The sequence below is a fragment of the Podarcis vaucheri genome (genome assembly GCF_965113315.1).
Source record: "Podarcis vaucheri genome assembly, chromosome: 6".
NCBI classification, from domain to species: Eukaryota; Metazoa; Chordata; class Lepidosauria; order Squamata; family Lacertidae; genus Podarcis; species Podarcis vaucheri.
Window position 1 is genome coordinate 75,627,214 of NC_138764.1, and position 16,005 is coordinate 75,643,218.

At 42.7% G+C, this 16,005-nt stretch overlaps 1 protein-coding gene across 3 annotated transcripts; it reads right to left on the reverse strand.

Annotated features, from left to right (window-relative positions):
- Positions 1–46: 46 nt before the first annotated feature.
- On the reverse strand, positions 47–13,765 carry LOC309535531 (CMP-N-acetylneuraminate-beta-galactosamide-alpha-2,3-sialyltransferase 2-like). Of its 3 annotated transcripts, none has more exons than XM_082228680.1 (7): positions 13,651–13,765; positions 7,762–8,317; positions 5,471–5,661; positions 4,222–4,401; positions 3,173–3,218; positions 1,306–1,425; positions 47–253 (listed from the first exon to the last, which is right to left on the reverse strand). In XM_082228680.1, the coding sequence occupies exons 2-7, from the start codon at positions 8,032–8,034 to the stop codon at positions 86–88; spliced, it is 978 nt and encodes a 325-aa protein (XP_082084806.1). In that variant the 5' UTR covers positions 8,035–8,317; positions 13,651–13,765; the 3' UTR covers positions 47–85. The 3 variants fall into 3 exon arrangements, with proteins under 3 accessions (XP_082084806.1, XP_082084805.1, XP_082084804.1); XM_082228679.1 differs by lacking the exon at positions 13,651–13,765 and adding an exon at positions 11,659–12,082; XM_082228678.1 differs by lacking the exon at positions 13,651–13,765 and adding an exon at positions 11,653–12,082 and having other exon boundaries at positions 7,762–8,300.
- Between the last annotated feature and the right edge of the window lie 2,240 nt (positions 13,766–16,005).

Sequence of the window (16,005 nt, forward strand, 5' to 3'; positions counted from 1 at the left end):
GCTCAAAAGACCATCATTGGTCCTAGGATTTGGGTTCCTCTTTCTTGGATTAGTGACTTTGAAGTCTGTGGGGCACTGTAGCAAGCTATTTATAAAATGATATTCTGCCTTCAACTGCTAGTCTCTCAATGAGTGCCAGTTCAAAAGTGGCATTGTGGACTCCAGTCCTGCGGAAAGCTCCAGCGTACCGATTCTTTTCCCAGTAGTGGTGCCAGTTCCCTCTGCTGTCTGCGCCGAAACCAAATGCAGAGACCTGCCACACAAAACATTATGGGGAAGGAAATGAGAGTATGAGGCCTATGTAGCCCAAAAGCTGCTACCTAATCTAGCATTCTGTTTCTCAGAAGTCTGCAGGCAGGGCACAAGTGCAACAGATCTTTCCCAGGGAGCGGTGGTCAGCTACATGCAGCCATTGATATTATTTTTTGTTTTAAAGAATTTTTAAGTTTTGCAAAAAAAAATTGTTCATCCACAATAACACTGTCACAATAAAAAAGATAAATATAGTTCCCCCACCCTTCTCCCATGGCTTTCCTCAACTCCCTCTTTTGGTTCATAACATATTAACTTCTCCTGCTTGTTTTGTTATCTCTCAATAAAGCTGTCTTAAATTTAATAACCGATAATCTAACCTTGTAAGGAGTGGCCACATTTTATGGAAGCAGACTCCATTATATAAAGATAGCAGTGACGAGGTTAATTTCGGCAAAGATTTTTAAATGTGAAACATACCCTACTACATTAACAAGCAGAATTTACTGTAATAGCTGTTTAATAGATACCCTTCCTCCAGTGTCACTCCTAATTTAATTTGGGGCTTTGTGGAATTTTGGCAGGTTTAGTTAGTTCATTATTTAAGAGGAGATGGATTTTTATGCAAAGACAATGAAACAAAAATGGAAAGTCACACTGCCAGCTTGTAGCATATTCAGCTTATTATCAGGGCCTGCTTGTTTCTGTATAATTTGAGTAATTTTTAGGGTGGTTTTTTATTTTAAAAAATCTCTTATTATATTGCAACTTAATGATCAAGACATAAGACATCCAGCACAGTCTCAATACCAGCCACATGCAATCTCTTCAGTCAACTTCAGTGTTTCAAAACATGGGAGAGGACTATCTTGTTTTCTGAGAGACTCTGCCCATGTACTTTCTGAACTACTATTCTGTCACCAAATCAGTTGTGAGAAAAGTAGCTTTTTTAAACATGGCCCAAAGAGGCAAGTTGCCTCACAATCAAATGCACTACATCCCAATAGCAACAGCAGCCTGTATCTGTAGACATCTGGAGATCACTGTACATACCTGTTTACAAGTATGGATAGCAAAAAGCAGTGCAGCGAATCCAGTGGATGGATACCTTCCAAAGCGCTTCATCCATTTATCGTGAATATATTTTAGGAAGGCAGGGTTCAGTATTAAGACCTGAGGAGAAGAAAAACATTTGGACTGAGAAGTTCTTCTATTGTCATAGCCTCTTCTTCCTCAAATTGTCCCACCTGCCACAAGCATAGCTAATTTGAATGAGATGGTTTGTGACTCTTATGCTCAACATATTAAAAGCAAAGGTGTTGCTCTTTACTTAAAGCAAATTCTTGCTGCTTGATAAAATTAAATCTCCCAAGAAGTTCACATAAACAAATGAAACATCAGTTCATATAAAAGTACGAAATAACCTTCAATAAATATTTCCTTAAAACTTAAGTAAAAGCAATCGCAACAGCCCTTGCCCTTTTAAACATTAGTCGCTCCAGTCATGAGTAACCTAAGCCCAATTTGTATTAGCTTTTCATTTCTGAACTTGTGCTATAGGGCTCAGGAGTGTTGAACTAGGACCTGGGAGAAAAGGGTTCAAATCCTCACACAGTCGAGAATCTCTGTCAGAGATCAGTCACACCATCTCTCAGCCTAACCCACCTCACAGGGGTCATGTAATGACAATGTGAGGAGCAGGGGAAACGTGTGCTACCTGGAGCTCCTTAGAGGGAGGAAAGGGTGTAAATAATACAAATACAAGTTTTCCAGTACAGCGTTTCATTAGACTCAAAGGCCTAATGCAGTGGTTTTCAACCAATGTGCTGTGGCAGCCTGGGGTGCCGTGAATGATGGTCAGGGGTGCTGTGGGCAACACTGCCCTCTGCCCCTATTTCCTTCCCTCCTTTCCTCTGATGCCTTCTCGCGTCTCTGCCTCCCAAAGGCTTGCACAGCTGTTTATTGGAGCAGCCCTGGCTATGAGCTCCTCAGGCAAATGGTGCCTCTGGGGCTGGCCAGGAGGTACTTCCCAGGCCCCTGTGGGGCAGTGTGAGGAGGCACCTCTCTCTTTGTGGGGGCAGCTCAGAGACCGGGGGGCAGCTGCAGCTGCTCAGAGGACTCCCAAGGAGAGAGAAGAGAGGAAGCTGAGAGGACACTCTACAAGGGAGGGTGTTCAAAAAGAGGTGAGGGGCTGCCAGCTATGTAGGCAAGGGGTGACATAACTGGGCCTCTGAGCCCCACGGGGTGCCACAGAAAGAATGCAGTTGGTCAAGGGAGCCATGGACCCAAAAAGATTGAAAACCTCTGGCCTAACGATTTATTTCAGAAGGTAAAACAGAATTTTACTCTTGGATTGTTGAAATTAATGAAGCTGTTCATTTTCTGACGGAAACCTCAAGACTTCCATTGTTCTACTCCATAACCTTTTCCTCGCCCCTAAAAGCTGGCCCATTAAAATTACATTTTATGTGAGCTCTGTAGTTCTGCTTTTAAGTGCCAAGGTCTTTTTTGTGTCTTCTTTTGTTTACAGAAATTGCCAATGTGGGGCCCCCAGTCAGGATCAGGATTCTAGCATAGGGGTTGGATACCTTTAAACCCACTGCCCATCCTCACTTGAGGATGAAAAGGCCTCCGTTCAGTTTGCACTGCAGTGAAATCTTCCATTTGTTTCAATGCTATCCCTTCCACCCCCCTCCAAATTGCAGGGGAGGATATGGTTTTGGAGCATAGTTGGGGCAGGAGGCGATTAAAGCTCCTCTACCTCCATTCTAGGGTCCTGGAATAAGACTGTGGGGTCCACACTGGCAATTTTTGTAAAACAAAACAAAACACTGCAGTTGCACATATCATTCCTTAAATTCACAGAATAAACAAGCAATGACAGATCCGAATCAATGTATTGCCTGCATTCACAACTTACCTTGCTTTTGTCAGCTTCAATGAAGGGCTTGACTCTTTGGTATGTACTATGAAAGAAATGGAAGAATATCATTCATCATTTTATTACTTTTACCATCAAACTTTCTATTTCCCCCCCTCCAGTGTTCAATATACATAAAACCCATTCCTGGAGAGTCACACAACTCCCTGAATAATGATTAACCAGGTGCGCTTCTGTTATTACAAGCATATTTCCATACATTTGCAGCACTGACCTAAGCCCACAGTGGACAAATTTGTAGTCTCAATGAAGCTTTTAAGGGTCACTTCAAGATTTCCCTACTGACTGAATGTAAAGGCACAAAGAAACCAACTCTGCTCTTAGCAAAGGATGTTTATCATGAGGAATGAAATCCACATCATGCACTGTTTGCAATGGATCCAAACTACAAGAAAGAAGATTCCACCTAAACATTAGGAAGAACTTCCTGACAGTAAGAGCTGTTCGACAGTGGAATTTGCTGCCAAGGAGTGTGGTGGAGTCTCCTACTTTGGAGGTCTTTAAGCAGAGGCTTGACAACCATATGTCAGGAGTGCTCTGATGGTGTTTCCTGCTTGGCAGGGGGTTGGACTCGATGGCCCTTGTGGTCTCTTCCAACTCTATGATTCTATGAGAAGTACGTCATTTTGTCTGTCCTGAAACTCCCACCATTTAGCTTCATTGGATGACCCCAGATTCTAATACCATGGGAGAGGAAGAAATAAAGCTCTCTCTCTCTACTTCATCCACATTTTATCTATGATGTCTCCCTTATAAACCCCTTCTAAACTAAAAAACAGCAACCCCACAAACATCGTAACATTTACTCACAGAGGACATGCTCCAGCCCCTTGACATCCTGATTTTTCTGCACCTTTTCCAGCTCTATGCTGTCTTTTTAAGGGGTTCAAGCAGACCTGTACAGAATATCCTCTCACAGTGCAGAAGTTGTGCCCAAAGGAACCTGCCCCATAAATGAATGCTTAAGGTTTTGTTCCTGCTGTAGTACTTGCCTAGCTTTTTGTACTCCAGTTAGACAAAGTGCTCACCGCTTAATTTCTCCTGAGGAAAAAGCACTAGCTAGCCATTTGAGATCCAGAGGTTTGAAGGGGACGAGCACAAGATGGACGCCAGCATGCAGGTTCACAGCACTCTCTGGGTACATGAAATGGTGCGTGGTTCTTGCACCAACATCTTCCTCAAAGCCTGCAGTTTGTGCTGTGTTCATCCTCAAAGGACATAAGAAACATGATCAGATGCTTCACAAAATATCCAGTCCAGAAACATGGGGACAGTCAAAGTCTGAATCTGACACTTGATGGGCTGAGGCCTAGGGACATCAATCAGATGCCATTCTTCAGGATTGTAGATTAGCAGATTTTATTTTCAAAAATAGATAATATTTCAGGATTTTCAAATCTGGAGTTGGGATTGTTATTCCCAGCAACAATTCCCATACATTACAGCATACGCAACTTTTGTCACACACATCCCAACTTCTCTAGCTGCTTCTGCCTTTGCATCTCCCCACCATTTCAGAATTTAGACTGTAATCCCCATTCTGGCACAAGGAACTGTTCTTCTTTGCTTATGCTAATGCCTTATGCCAGGGGTAGGCAACCTAAGGCCCAGGGGCCGGATGCAACCCAATCACCTTCTCAGTCCGGCCCACAGATGGTCCAGGAATCAGCGTGTTTTTACATTAGTAGAATGTGTCCTTTTATTTAAAATGCATCTCTGGGTTATTTGTGGGGTATAGGAATTCGTTCATTTTTTTCTTCAAAATAAAGTCCAGCCCACCACATGGTCTGAGGGACGGTGGACCAGCTGACCCCTGCCTTATGCACTCGAAGGGTCTAAATGATGCTGATGATTAGAATAGCAGCAACCATAGTAATCCTTTTGAATTACAATTACTGCTTAACAATATTTTGTTGGGTAATAATCCTATTAACCCTATTGGAAGGTGATGGCTTCATTATTTTTTTAAAAAATACAAACTGAGAAGCATTAATTAGTTAATGATAACTGGTCCCTTCCAACTATGATTCTGTGGCTGAGCCTTCAGTGTTAACCATCAGAGAGAGAGATTTAAAGTATCAAGAGATCATATCCCCAACAATTATCTCTCATCAGCCCATCATTCTGACCTATTAACAAATAATCTCCCTAACAAAGGAATGGTTTCTCATCAGCTATAATACTACATTATAGCAGCCACACAAAAATACTTTCCAGCATTATTCACACTAATTTTATGAAGCCCAAGGTAGGGCGTATATACTTTACTCCACTTACCTCAGCACAAAGTGGTGAGAGTCAATCTTTTTTCCATATTTAGAGCCCTTCAGCCTCCCTGAATTGCCCACCACAGCACATGTTCCACACTGGCCAAAATCCTGGGCTGTAACAGGAGGGGAGTGAAGGATGTCAAACAAGTGCTTTATTATCTTCTGGAGTTGGCTTCCATCCTGATATCCTTGCAGCCTCTAATGAAACAAAGTATTGTTGCTGTTGTTGTTGTTGTTGTTGTTGTTGTTGTTGTTGTTGTTGTTGTTGTTGTTGTTGTTGTAATTCCCCCCCAATAATTCCCCCCCAGGGACGCGGGTGGTGCTTTGGGTTAAACCACAGAGCCTAGGGCTTGCTGATCAGAAGATTGGTGGTTCGAATCCCTGCGACGGGGTGAGCTCCCGTCTTTCGGTCCCAGCTCCTGCCAACCTAGCAGTTCGAAAGCACATTAAAGTGCAAGTAGATAAATAGATACTGCTCCGACGGGAAGATAAATGGTGTTTCCGTGTGCTGTTCTGGTTCTCCAGAAGCGGCTTAGTTGTGCTGGCTACATGACCCAGAAGCTGTATGCCGGCTCCCTCGGCCAATAAAGCAAGATGAGCACCGCAACCCCAGAGTCGGCCACGACTGGACCAAATGGTCAGGGGTTCCTTTACCTTTTATGTTGTTATGACCACCCTGGGCTCCTTGAAGAGGATGAGATATAATTATTTTTATTATTAATAAATACTAACAGAGGACATTAAGGAAGGGGGTGCAGAACCTGCTTTCCAATAGCATATTTTTTATATCTAATAAATGGAACTGCCTGCTTAAACAGATCACAAAAGAGAAATATTTGATGGTACAATTGACTGACTGCAAACTATTCTGAATAGAGATACAGAACAAAGGCAAATATCTCTAGCGAGAATGCCTCATGCAAAGGTGGCTCCTGTGCTGTCAATCAGGAAAGCATTGTTCATGTGCTGTTACTGCTGCTTTTTTATCTCAGAAATGGAAGATGTTTCTGCTGGGTGGCTTCTCCCTGCCATGCAACTATGAAAGCACAGGATCTCACTTTGGGTAAAGCAGGTGGCCTCTGTACATCTCCCACCCAGTGGCTTTCCTGGTGCTGCAGCCAGGACTCTTTCCTCCTTATTGAGAGACTCCTGGGTATATGTACAAGAGAGAGTTAATGGAGCTGGAAGGACTGCTTAAGATTGGTCAAACCAGCTGGCCAGATCGTCCTTTTGTTAGGGAAATTATGACCATGGGCTAAATGATGAGTAATGGTTGCTTTAATAAATAGTTATAAAGCAATAAATAGTGACTATATTTATTGAATTTATATCCGTGTCTTCCTCCCAGAGTTGCTCAGGGAGACAGTTTGCTCGGCTAAATATTAGCAAATATCATAGCAGTGTAAAACACTGCAATAAATAAAAATGGTTTCCCAGAAAAACTGACCCGTGAGTCAACTTATCCTTCTAAGGTAAAGGGAAAAGGGAAAGGACCCCTTGGACGGTTAAGTCCAGTCAAAGGCAACTGTGGGGTTGTGGTGCTCATCTCACTTTCAGGCCAAGGGAGCTGGTGTTTGTCCACAGACAGCTTTCCAGGTCATGTGGCGTGCATGACTAAACCGCTTTTGTCACAACAGAACACCATGACGGAAACCAGAGTGCACGGAAACGCCATCTAAGAAAGCCTGTAGTAATAGGAGAGACTTTGGTATCTGATGGTTGGACTTCATTAATATTTTTTAATGTGATGCCCTGTGTGGGGCCAAAATTGGGCACCCCCAAATGGATCATCTCAGTTATGGATCTTCTCAATTTTGCGCCCCCTCAGCATAATGCCCTGTGGGGGGAAACTGCCTACACCACCCAAAAACCAGTGCTGATCTGATGAAATGTAGATAATGTCAGAGCCTGTTGAATTTCAATGGGCTGGACCTCCAGCACAGACAGGTGAAGGCTAGTGGCCTGAACAAATGCAGAGCAGGTAAAACATTTGCCAACTCTTCCTGCTCTGCATTTGGTGCTGCTATTCCTGTATGAGAGGGGAACTGCAGGACCATTTCTGGAGAAGGGACCCACCTCAAAGTAATTTACAGCAGCTGGCCTTGATGTTGGACCTCCTGGTGAAGTTGGGAGTTAAAAACAAAACAAACACCAAACAAAAAAAAGGCATGCAGTGCACTGCTGGAACTTCTGAGCACTCAAAGAAGTAAGGAGATGCTCTGTGTTTCATTTCGCTCAATGGACACAGCAGAGAGGAGCCTTTCTGCGTGTTTGTCATTAATTTGGTGCAACACTCACCAGCCACCACCGCAGAACCTCCGAGGGGACCTCTGGATTTCTAAGAGTCAGCAGGCAGTTTACTGAGGCATCAAAGTGATCACAAAACCAGTCCAACTTGCTATGCTCTGTGCACCTGTTCTGGCTGCACATCTTTCCCTCCCAGGGAGACTCCATCAGCAGCCATTCTCCAGAGGACGGCGAAGGGTCCATATACACAGCCTTGTAAACCTTCCAAAGGAAAAACGCAAGGCAGAGGGCCAGGATGCACCACAGCTTTTTCCTGAACTGCATCCTTCACTCAATCAGCTGGATCTCATAGTTAAAAAACCTTCTATGAGGCAAAAGCATTGTGCAGTGTGGTTTAACTTTATTGCCTATGTCAGACTTTTTGCTCTGCAAGTTTCCTGTTCACATATGATGGGCAGGTCGCTTCTTGAGTAGATACTGCTCCACACAGATGCACAGCCCAGCAGCTAAAAACTCAGAAAAATCAAGGTCCGACTCATTCTCCATTTATTCAGCCAGCCAGTGTTCTGTGGGTGTGAACCAGTTAAAGCCTCACATCAATCGAATGCTGAAACACACAGGAAAAAGTGTGATATGACGTTAGTATGGACTACAAATGGCAGAGGGAAATGCTTGTGGCAAGATAAAGTTATTATTTTCAGACATCGTTCTGTACATTAATAAGTTTAATGGTGTAATATTTTCCTAAATGTCCATGCTGTTGGTCCCAAGCTTTCCTCCATTTATGCTGCATGCAATTCAGTAGCAGTTTACCAGATGGGGCAGAACTGCAACACTACCTTCCCAGCAGTAGCATTGCTGCCATTTACTGAAAGGACTGAGTTGGTGAACAGGTCAAAGGTGCTCTACAGGACTCTACAGGCTTCAGAATCACAGAGTTGTAGAGTTGGAAGGGACCACAAGGGTCATCTAGTCCAACCACCTGCAATGCAGGAATTTTTCAGCCAACGTGGGGCTCAAACCTACAACCCTGAGATTAAGACTCTCATGCTCTACTGCCTGAGCTATCCCTCAACTCCCAAAATCACTGGTGCATCTGCACAGCCCCAACCTCCCTCACGCCTCCCCATCTATGTTCTGGTAAGCAGCAGCAAGACCATGGCCAGGAAACTAGAATTGTGGCTCTGGGTGAGCCACTTCAAGTGTGATTCTATACCCAACTGTAAAGCACTGTCTGCAACCCATCCAGTTTCTATTTCTGGTCATATCCAAGATTTGTGTTAGTAATCAAGTTAGCATCTCATTAAACACACCCTGACATTTCCATAATTTGCTTCATACATTCTGTATTGTCCCTCATCCCAGACAGTTAAAAAGACAGCTTGTTCACCCATTCCCATCAATACTTGTGTTTTCCTTTCCCTCTTATTGCAGGGTTTGTAGATTTTTATGATATTATACGGTCCTAGTTATTTTTAGATGGAGATTCCTCTCCTCTAGCACTCCAGTAAGCATATACACTGGTGTATCCACACTAAAAACCGAGATGACTCAAAATAACCTATTCCAAAGCAATAAAGCAAAGGACTTGTAAAGAGCAGAGCATGTCATTTTGTGTTGGGGGGTTTTGGTTTCAAAACTAGACTCATCAAAAACTTGCTTTTTTGCTTTAGAAACTGCCACGTGTAAGTGGGTCAAATATTAGCAGAAAGCACAAGGGTCTATTTTGTGCTGGAAGTCGTTCAAAGGAGGGTCAAAGGTTTTTCCTTAAAGGAAGGTCAAAGGTTAATCCTTGTTCTTAACCAAGACTCTCCCCTTGTGCCTAGTTAAAAGGGTGGAAGGGGGAGTGAAAATATGGTCTACAGGTCCAGCTAAAGAATATGAGAGTTCAACAAAAGGCTGTGGAGTCAGAAATGTAAAAAGCTGCAAGAGGGAAAAAGTGATTAAACCATTTCAGAGACCTGAAGCAATGGGAAGTGTTAGGAACCACAGCAAAGGAGCCCAGAGAAAACTACAAAGGGATGCAGAAGCTGAACTGAGGATGCAAATTTTAAGTATTGGTTTGGTCAGAGAAGCAGACTGGTTTGTTTGTTTTTTGTTTGTTTGTTTTTAAAGTATTATTTCAATAAAGTAAAGATTTAAAAAAACAAAATAGATAAATCAACTACTCTTATGGGCAACTGCTAAAAATGTAAACCATTTTCTCAAAAATGTGTTGCCTTGCTAAACCTGTAAGTAAATACACCATGTGTTTTGGGAAAGTTTGGTGCGAGGTCTTGTTATCCACTCCACACACAACTGCCATCACACACTACCCAGTATTGAGAGTAGGATGGGTCAGCTGCAGTCCAGGTGGTTAAATAGCTGTTTAGTGGGTAATGGGGGGGGGAAACGTTAGGGGAAATTGGGTGGGTGGGGAGATATTTTCACCTGGTGGCAACAGTGAAATTAGCAAGGAGGAGAGGTTGGTTTGCTTACAGGCTACAGCCTGTACTGTCAAAGGAGAAATCAAACTAAACTGGAAGAACATGAAAATAGAATGCTTTGGGTATGTTTGCACAAGCCTGGATTTTAACAGAAAGCCTTAGTAATGTGAAATGTTCTCATTTCAGGAAAGACTTCTAAATATTAAAATAGTGATGCAGAAAGGTTATCTAGAAATGTACCTTTAAAATGCTCTGAGTAATATATGTGCTGTTATCAAGAAGATGGAAAGCTAACAAAAGTCCCTGCAAGGCAAATACACACTGGTGCCACTAGATCATTTTGGACTCTGGACCTAATGGTTTTGGGAGGAGGGTTTCGGTGGTAAAGTTACTGCAAATGAGAAACACAAAATGCACCCATCACCTCCAAAGGTACACAATGCACTGTGCCACCTACACAGGGTTGTATGCAATGTTAGTCCTACTCAGATGCATTAAAAATAATGGTCATGGCTAACATTGATTTCAGTAGGTCTGCTCTTGAGTATAACTTAATTGGACACGATTCACATGGTATAAACTGATCCTGTGCAAAATAAATCTCACTATGCTCAGTAGGGATTATTCCAGAGTAAAAGTTTGTGTCAGGTTACAACAATTAAATCACAGCCTCATCACACAAAGTGAAATGCTGAGCTGGGACACCAGAAAGAAACAAAACACACAATGCCAGGAAGAGGGGCATTTATCTTATCCACCCCTTTAACTCTATACTTTGCAACTACTGATATGTTGTTAGAGCGAAAGAAAGAAGACAACTCTGAAGAATGAAAAAGAGAGATAATGTGCAGAGCTTCACATTTTAAAATGGGACCCGTGTTTGTTGCTCTGATGTTAAGGATGCTAAAGTATAAAATGTTATAAATGAACCAGGAAGACTTATGTACGGTAACTGGTTACAAATCAAGTGCATAAGTTTCCCTGGGTCAATAGTCAAGAACGTTGTTGGATCTGAAATTAAATTATGCAGGACTGAAGGAAACACACTCTGTACATGTTTTGGGACTTTCATCTAATGACTTCACAATCCTAGGCACATTGCTTAGGAACGAGTCCTATGAAACTCAGCAATATATTCTTCTGAATAAAAGGTGCCTAGGATCTGGTTGTAACTGAAGGGGGGACGGGTGTGTGGAAGGAATTAAAAACACAAATTACAGCTGCAAACACACTACACCTTTAATGCACATTTGAAGCACGTTTCCTACTCAAAGAATTCTGGGCACTTTAGTTTATCCATCATCACAAACAATTCCCAGCCCCTCTGAACAAACTACTGTGCCCAAAATTATTTGAGGGGAGGAAATGTACTCCGAATGTGTTTTAAAGATATGCTAACCGGATGGCAGGAAGTGAATGAAGTCCAGTTTGTGAGCAATGAACAAGCAAAGAAGAGAGAGGAAGAAGGCAAGGGGGGATATTAACAAAAATGAAATAAAGACAAAACCCTCTGCACACTTACCCGGGAAGAGCAAGCCCCACTGAACGCACTGGGATTTACTTGTGAGAGTCAACACGCACAGGCACCGGCGGCTGCCCCAAACGGAAGTTTTGTTGCAAATTCAGCTGAGATAGTGGAGTCCCTCTATCGAGGGAGAAGCACTGGTTCCAGCAACGAGGGAATTGTTTCCCATTTCCTGCTAGTTTATCGCTGCAGCGTGGAAAGTTGCTGCAAGCACAACTATGACTCACTTGGAAAAGGAGGTTGCTGCGCTTGGCACCACTGCAAATAACAGCTTCCGAGGAGGGATCTTCTTCAGGACCTCAGCAGGAGATTGTCCCCTTCCCCACCTGGCTGAGATAATCACTAGGCCCCCCACCTTGCACTAAGGGTATATGCATTTCAAAAACAAAAACTAATGCAGACACTTTCTGCTAAAGAAAAAACTGGCTCTTTCCCCTCCTTTGTTAACTAGGCAAACTTTTTAGCATAATTGAGGTTATGTTTCAACAAGTTCAAGGACACCTCAGCAGACTCTACAGTGTTTTCAAGAAACAAGGACCTGCAACGAAGACTGAACAGGCTGTTGTTTCAAAGTCTGCAGCTACGTTATCTCGTGTCCCTGAAGTCTCTTATCAAGTCAAGCGGCATGTTGCTACTATCTTTCAAGCAAAAAACATAGCCATGAGAGTCAATTACTGCTCTCCAAGGCAGCTCGGCGTGACAGTCCTCAACTTCTGAGGGGAAAAACTAGGGAAGGAATTGTGTGGGAGGAGGAAATCCTGCTTGCACCCCGCCAACTACCGCAAGAGGTGATTCAGTGGAGGCAGGAGTTTGTTTTCCCACACGAAGCTTTCATTGTTTGATTAGTCTAAATCACTCTGTAAGGTAAGCGTAAAACCTATAATGGCCAGGCACCTTATTATTTCACACAAATCAGAGCTAACGTCTCCTATTTGTTTATTCACATTCACATGGATTTTTGCACATTTCATCGGAAAGAACTATAGCTAGCAAATGCACTGGGAAAAATGCTTCAAGGCAAGTCCTATTCTCATCTATTCTTTCAGAGAGCGTCTTAAAGGGTGGAGGATGCAGAAATGATCATCCTCCGAGACCCTTCTTTGTATGTCTCCTCCATGAGAGATTTGGAGGGTGGCAACATGAGAACGGGCTCCTCTGGAACCTTCATTACTTATCTTTAGGCACCAGGTGAAAATGTTTCTCTATAGCCAGGCCTTTGGCTGATTAACATCCTGTGGCCTTTTAAATGTGTTTGTGGGAGGGGAGTTATTGGTTTGTTTTACTGCATATTTTGTGCTCTCATTTTTCATTTTATATGTTGTGAGCTGCCCTGTGAGCTTTGGATGAAGGGCGGTATACAAATTTAATTAATAATGATAATAACGCTGACAGTGGAAAGAGAGGTTCGTGCTGGTTGTCAAGACAAGCTTTTATTCATTATTTCCAAGCACTGTGGAAATATGGGCTACAGATAAGCAACTTCTACTAAAAATAATTTAAGGCATTAGGCAGAGTACATGTTAGATTACTGGTACATGGTTATGTATTTATTTTATTAATTTCATAAAATTTATACACTGCCTGATTGTGTGTGGGGTTTTTTAAACCACCCTCAGAGCATTTTACAAATACTGCAAAGGAACATTTGCTCTTCTTATGCAAATACTTTTAGTTTACAAACTGCCAGAATGTCCCATTGATTTTAAAGGGATATTTCCTGCATTAGCAACATTTATGTGTGTCCAAATGCTAGTTTAATAGGGCCTCTCCCTTCTGTGCAGTGTCAAAGCAGCATTGCTTTGGAGTATAATTTGACATTTTACAGCAGCTTGTGAAGCAGAGCACAATTACTCCCGAAACACACTGTCACAGAGATACATGCACTATGTCTGATGCTACTCATTGCACTGAATAGTGTCACAGACCCTACACTGAGAATCCTAACTGTAGCTGCTGAAAGATAGTTTGCTAGTGTTACCACCTGCTTACCTTAACCAAGTGTTGGAGATCACACAGTCCGGGCAAACTGAATTATTGTTCTTCCTCTTCCTTGGTTGCACTCAGAATATTAATGAAGATTGAAGCCACCTCCCATGGCTGCATGCGGTAAGTGACTCATTTTGAAATAGTGCTTTTGAACAGGAACTATTGCAAAAATAGAAGGGGAAGTTAACAACCCAATGCCAACCACATCAGACTGAGGACACATGCTTTAAAAGCAAATGGTATTGTTTAAGCTGCAGGAAATGCTTCCTGCAGCATAGAGGAGGCCACTGTGTGGTTGGTCACACCTGCAGGCAGGCAGCCACTGTTGACTATATTAGGCAAATAGGAGGCTGTCTTATACTGAGTCAGATCATTTGTCCATCTACACTGACTGGCAGCTGCTCTCCAGGGTTTCAGGCCAGAGTGTTTGCAGCTGTATCTGCTGATGCCGGAGACTGAACTACTAACCACTAAGCTACAATCCTTTTCCAAATCACACTCTCCTCCTGCTGTTGCAAAATTGGCTCACACAGCTGTTCTGCTTAACCAATCAGAATTGTCAACCAACTTTGGCTGCAATAGGCACCAACCCAACTCTCCCTATTTGTCTTCTGATAGTAGGTTATCTCATATATTTTCAAGCCCTGTTGGTGGGAAATATTGGAATTCCTTGAAAGTTTCAGGAGTGAGAAGTGAGAAGATCAGTAATGGTGGGCATCCACCACACCTTTCATCACTGCTAGGAAATCCATTGGAATTCACAACAGCTGGGGAGTGTTGGGTGTATTCTAGGTACACTCTCAGTTTGCCAGGGGAAATGGCTAATTCCAGCAGGCTTACCCAGCACCCTGTAAGAAAAGTTAACAACCCAATGCCAACCACATCAGACTGAGGACACATGCTTTAAAAGCAAATGGTATTGTTTAAGCTGCAGGAAATACTTCCTGCAGCATAGAGAATACCACAGAATACATACCAAAATCCTCTTTAACATACAGAGTTAAGAGGAGGGTACTCCACAAGCAGGCTGCCACTACAGAAAAGACCTGTTCTCCATTCCCTAACTCAGTGGATCTTGGTAAGTGAAGGGAGTCTTGGGAAATTAATCCTGCCGTCCAGTCAGCGCTTCCCCTGTGCAGCTCTGTTCGGGAGCTTGAGGCTGACCCGGGCAGGGAGCAGAGTCGCAAGTGGCGTCTTACCAGATCTTAGGGCTTTGAGAGGCATGTATGCAAACAGGTGGTCCTAATAGCAATCTGCCAGCAAAAGCTTCCTGCAACATGAATCCTTTACCTCTCTAGCTGCTTGCTAGAGAGGTAGCTAAGTGAGTTTCCTTTATAAGACAGGAGGAGTCAAACAGAAGTCCCTGATCCTTGTTCTTACAGGTTTCATTTGTGCAAAAGAAGGAACATGGTTAAACAGAGGTCAGATACTTTCACTTTCTCTTATAGGATTCCTATTTTAGGATAACAGTTTGAACAGTTTGAACAATAACATTTATTCGCCTGCAAGCTAGATTGCATTTCTGATTAAAAACTGAAGGTGGCATTTCAGCTGCCTGAATATACTTGTTTTAAATGTAATCTGTCGTCCGTGTGTGTGTGTTACACTCCAGACCAGGATGTTTAGTTTTAAAAGCCATTAATTTATACAGCCTATATAGGCTCTATATAGGCTGTATACGTCTGACCAAACTGCGGGAGGCAGTGGAAGACAGAAGTGCCTGGCGTGCCTTAGTCCATGGGGTCATGAAGAGTCGGACACGACTAAACGACTAAGCAACAACATCATATAGGCTTTCAGTCATCAGCCAATTTATTAACCCAACCTGCTTTCCCCCCTCATTTTCCTAGAGTTTCTTCTCTTTTGTAGCAACACAATAACAGCAACACAATAGCAGCAATGCTTTGGGTTTTCCAGAAGGTGGTGATGTCGACTGTATGAAAGGTGACTGTCAGACTTGGCCTCTGCAGGTGGGAAGAGATAAGGATCTGACCCACTGGCCAGATCCGAGTTTCCCACCATAGAGAGTGATATAATTTAGTAAGTTTTGTTTACTTGTATTTAGTAAACAAAGCTGAAAGCTCTAAAACTGCCAAACTTGTCTAATACTTATTTGTAGTTGCCATTCATTCATTGTTACCAATGAACTTTGGAAATGGAAAAATAAAGTGCTGAAAAAATTTATCACTAATTAACATTCATGATACTATTCTTAACAAAGTTTGATTTATAAAAAGGTGTCACATTCCCCCTCACATAATAGGGGGGGGGGACACCGAATTTGATGAGGTTGTATATGTGAGTGTGGGAGTCCATAGTGGTTTGATGGTGATGGGCAAAGTATCTGATGAAGCTGGA

Coding starts and splice junctions, on each gene's coding strand:
- LOC309535531 (XM_082228680.1), bottom strand. CDS start 8,034: ATGCAGTTCAGGAAAAAGCTGTGGTGCATCCTGGCCCTCTGCCTTGCG. Junction 4,402..5,470: donor TCTCACCACTTTGTGCTGAG/GTAAGTGGAGTA, acceptor ATGTCCTTTGAG/GATGAACACAGCACAAACTG. Junction 254..1,305: donor CTATCCATACTTGTAAACAG/GTATGTACAGTG, acceptor TTTGTGTGGCAG/GTCTCTGCATTTGGTTTCGG.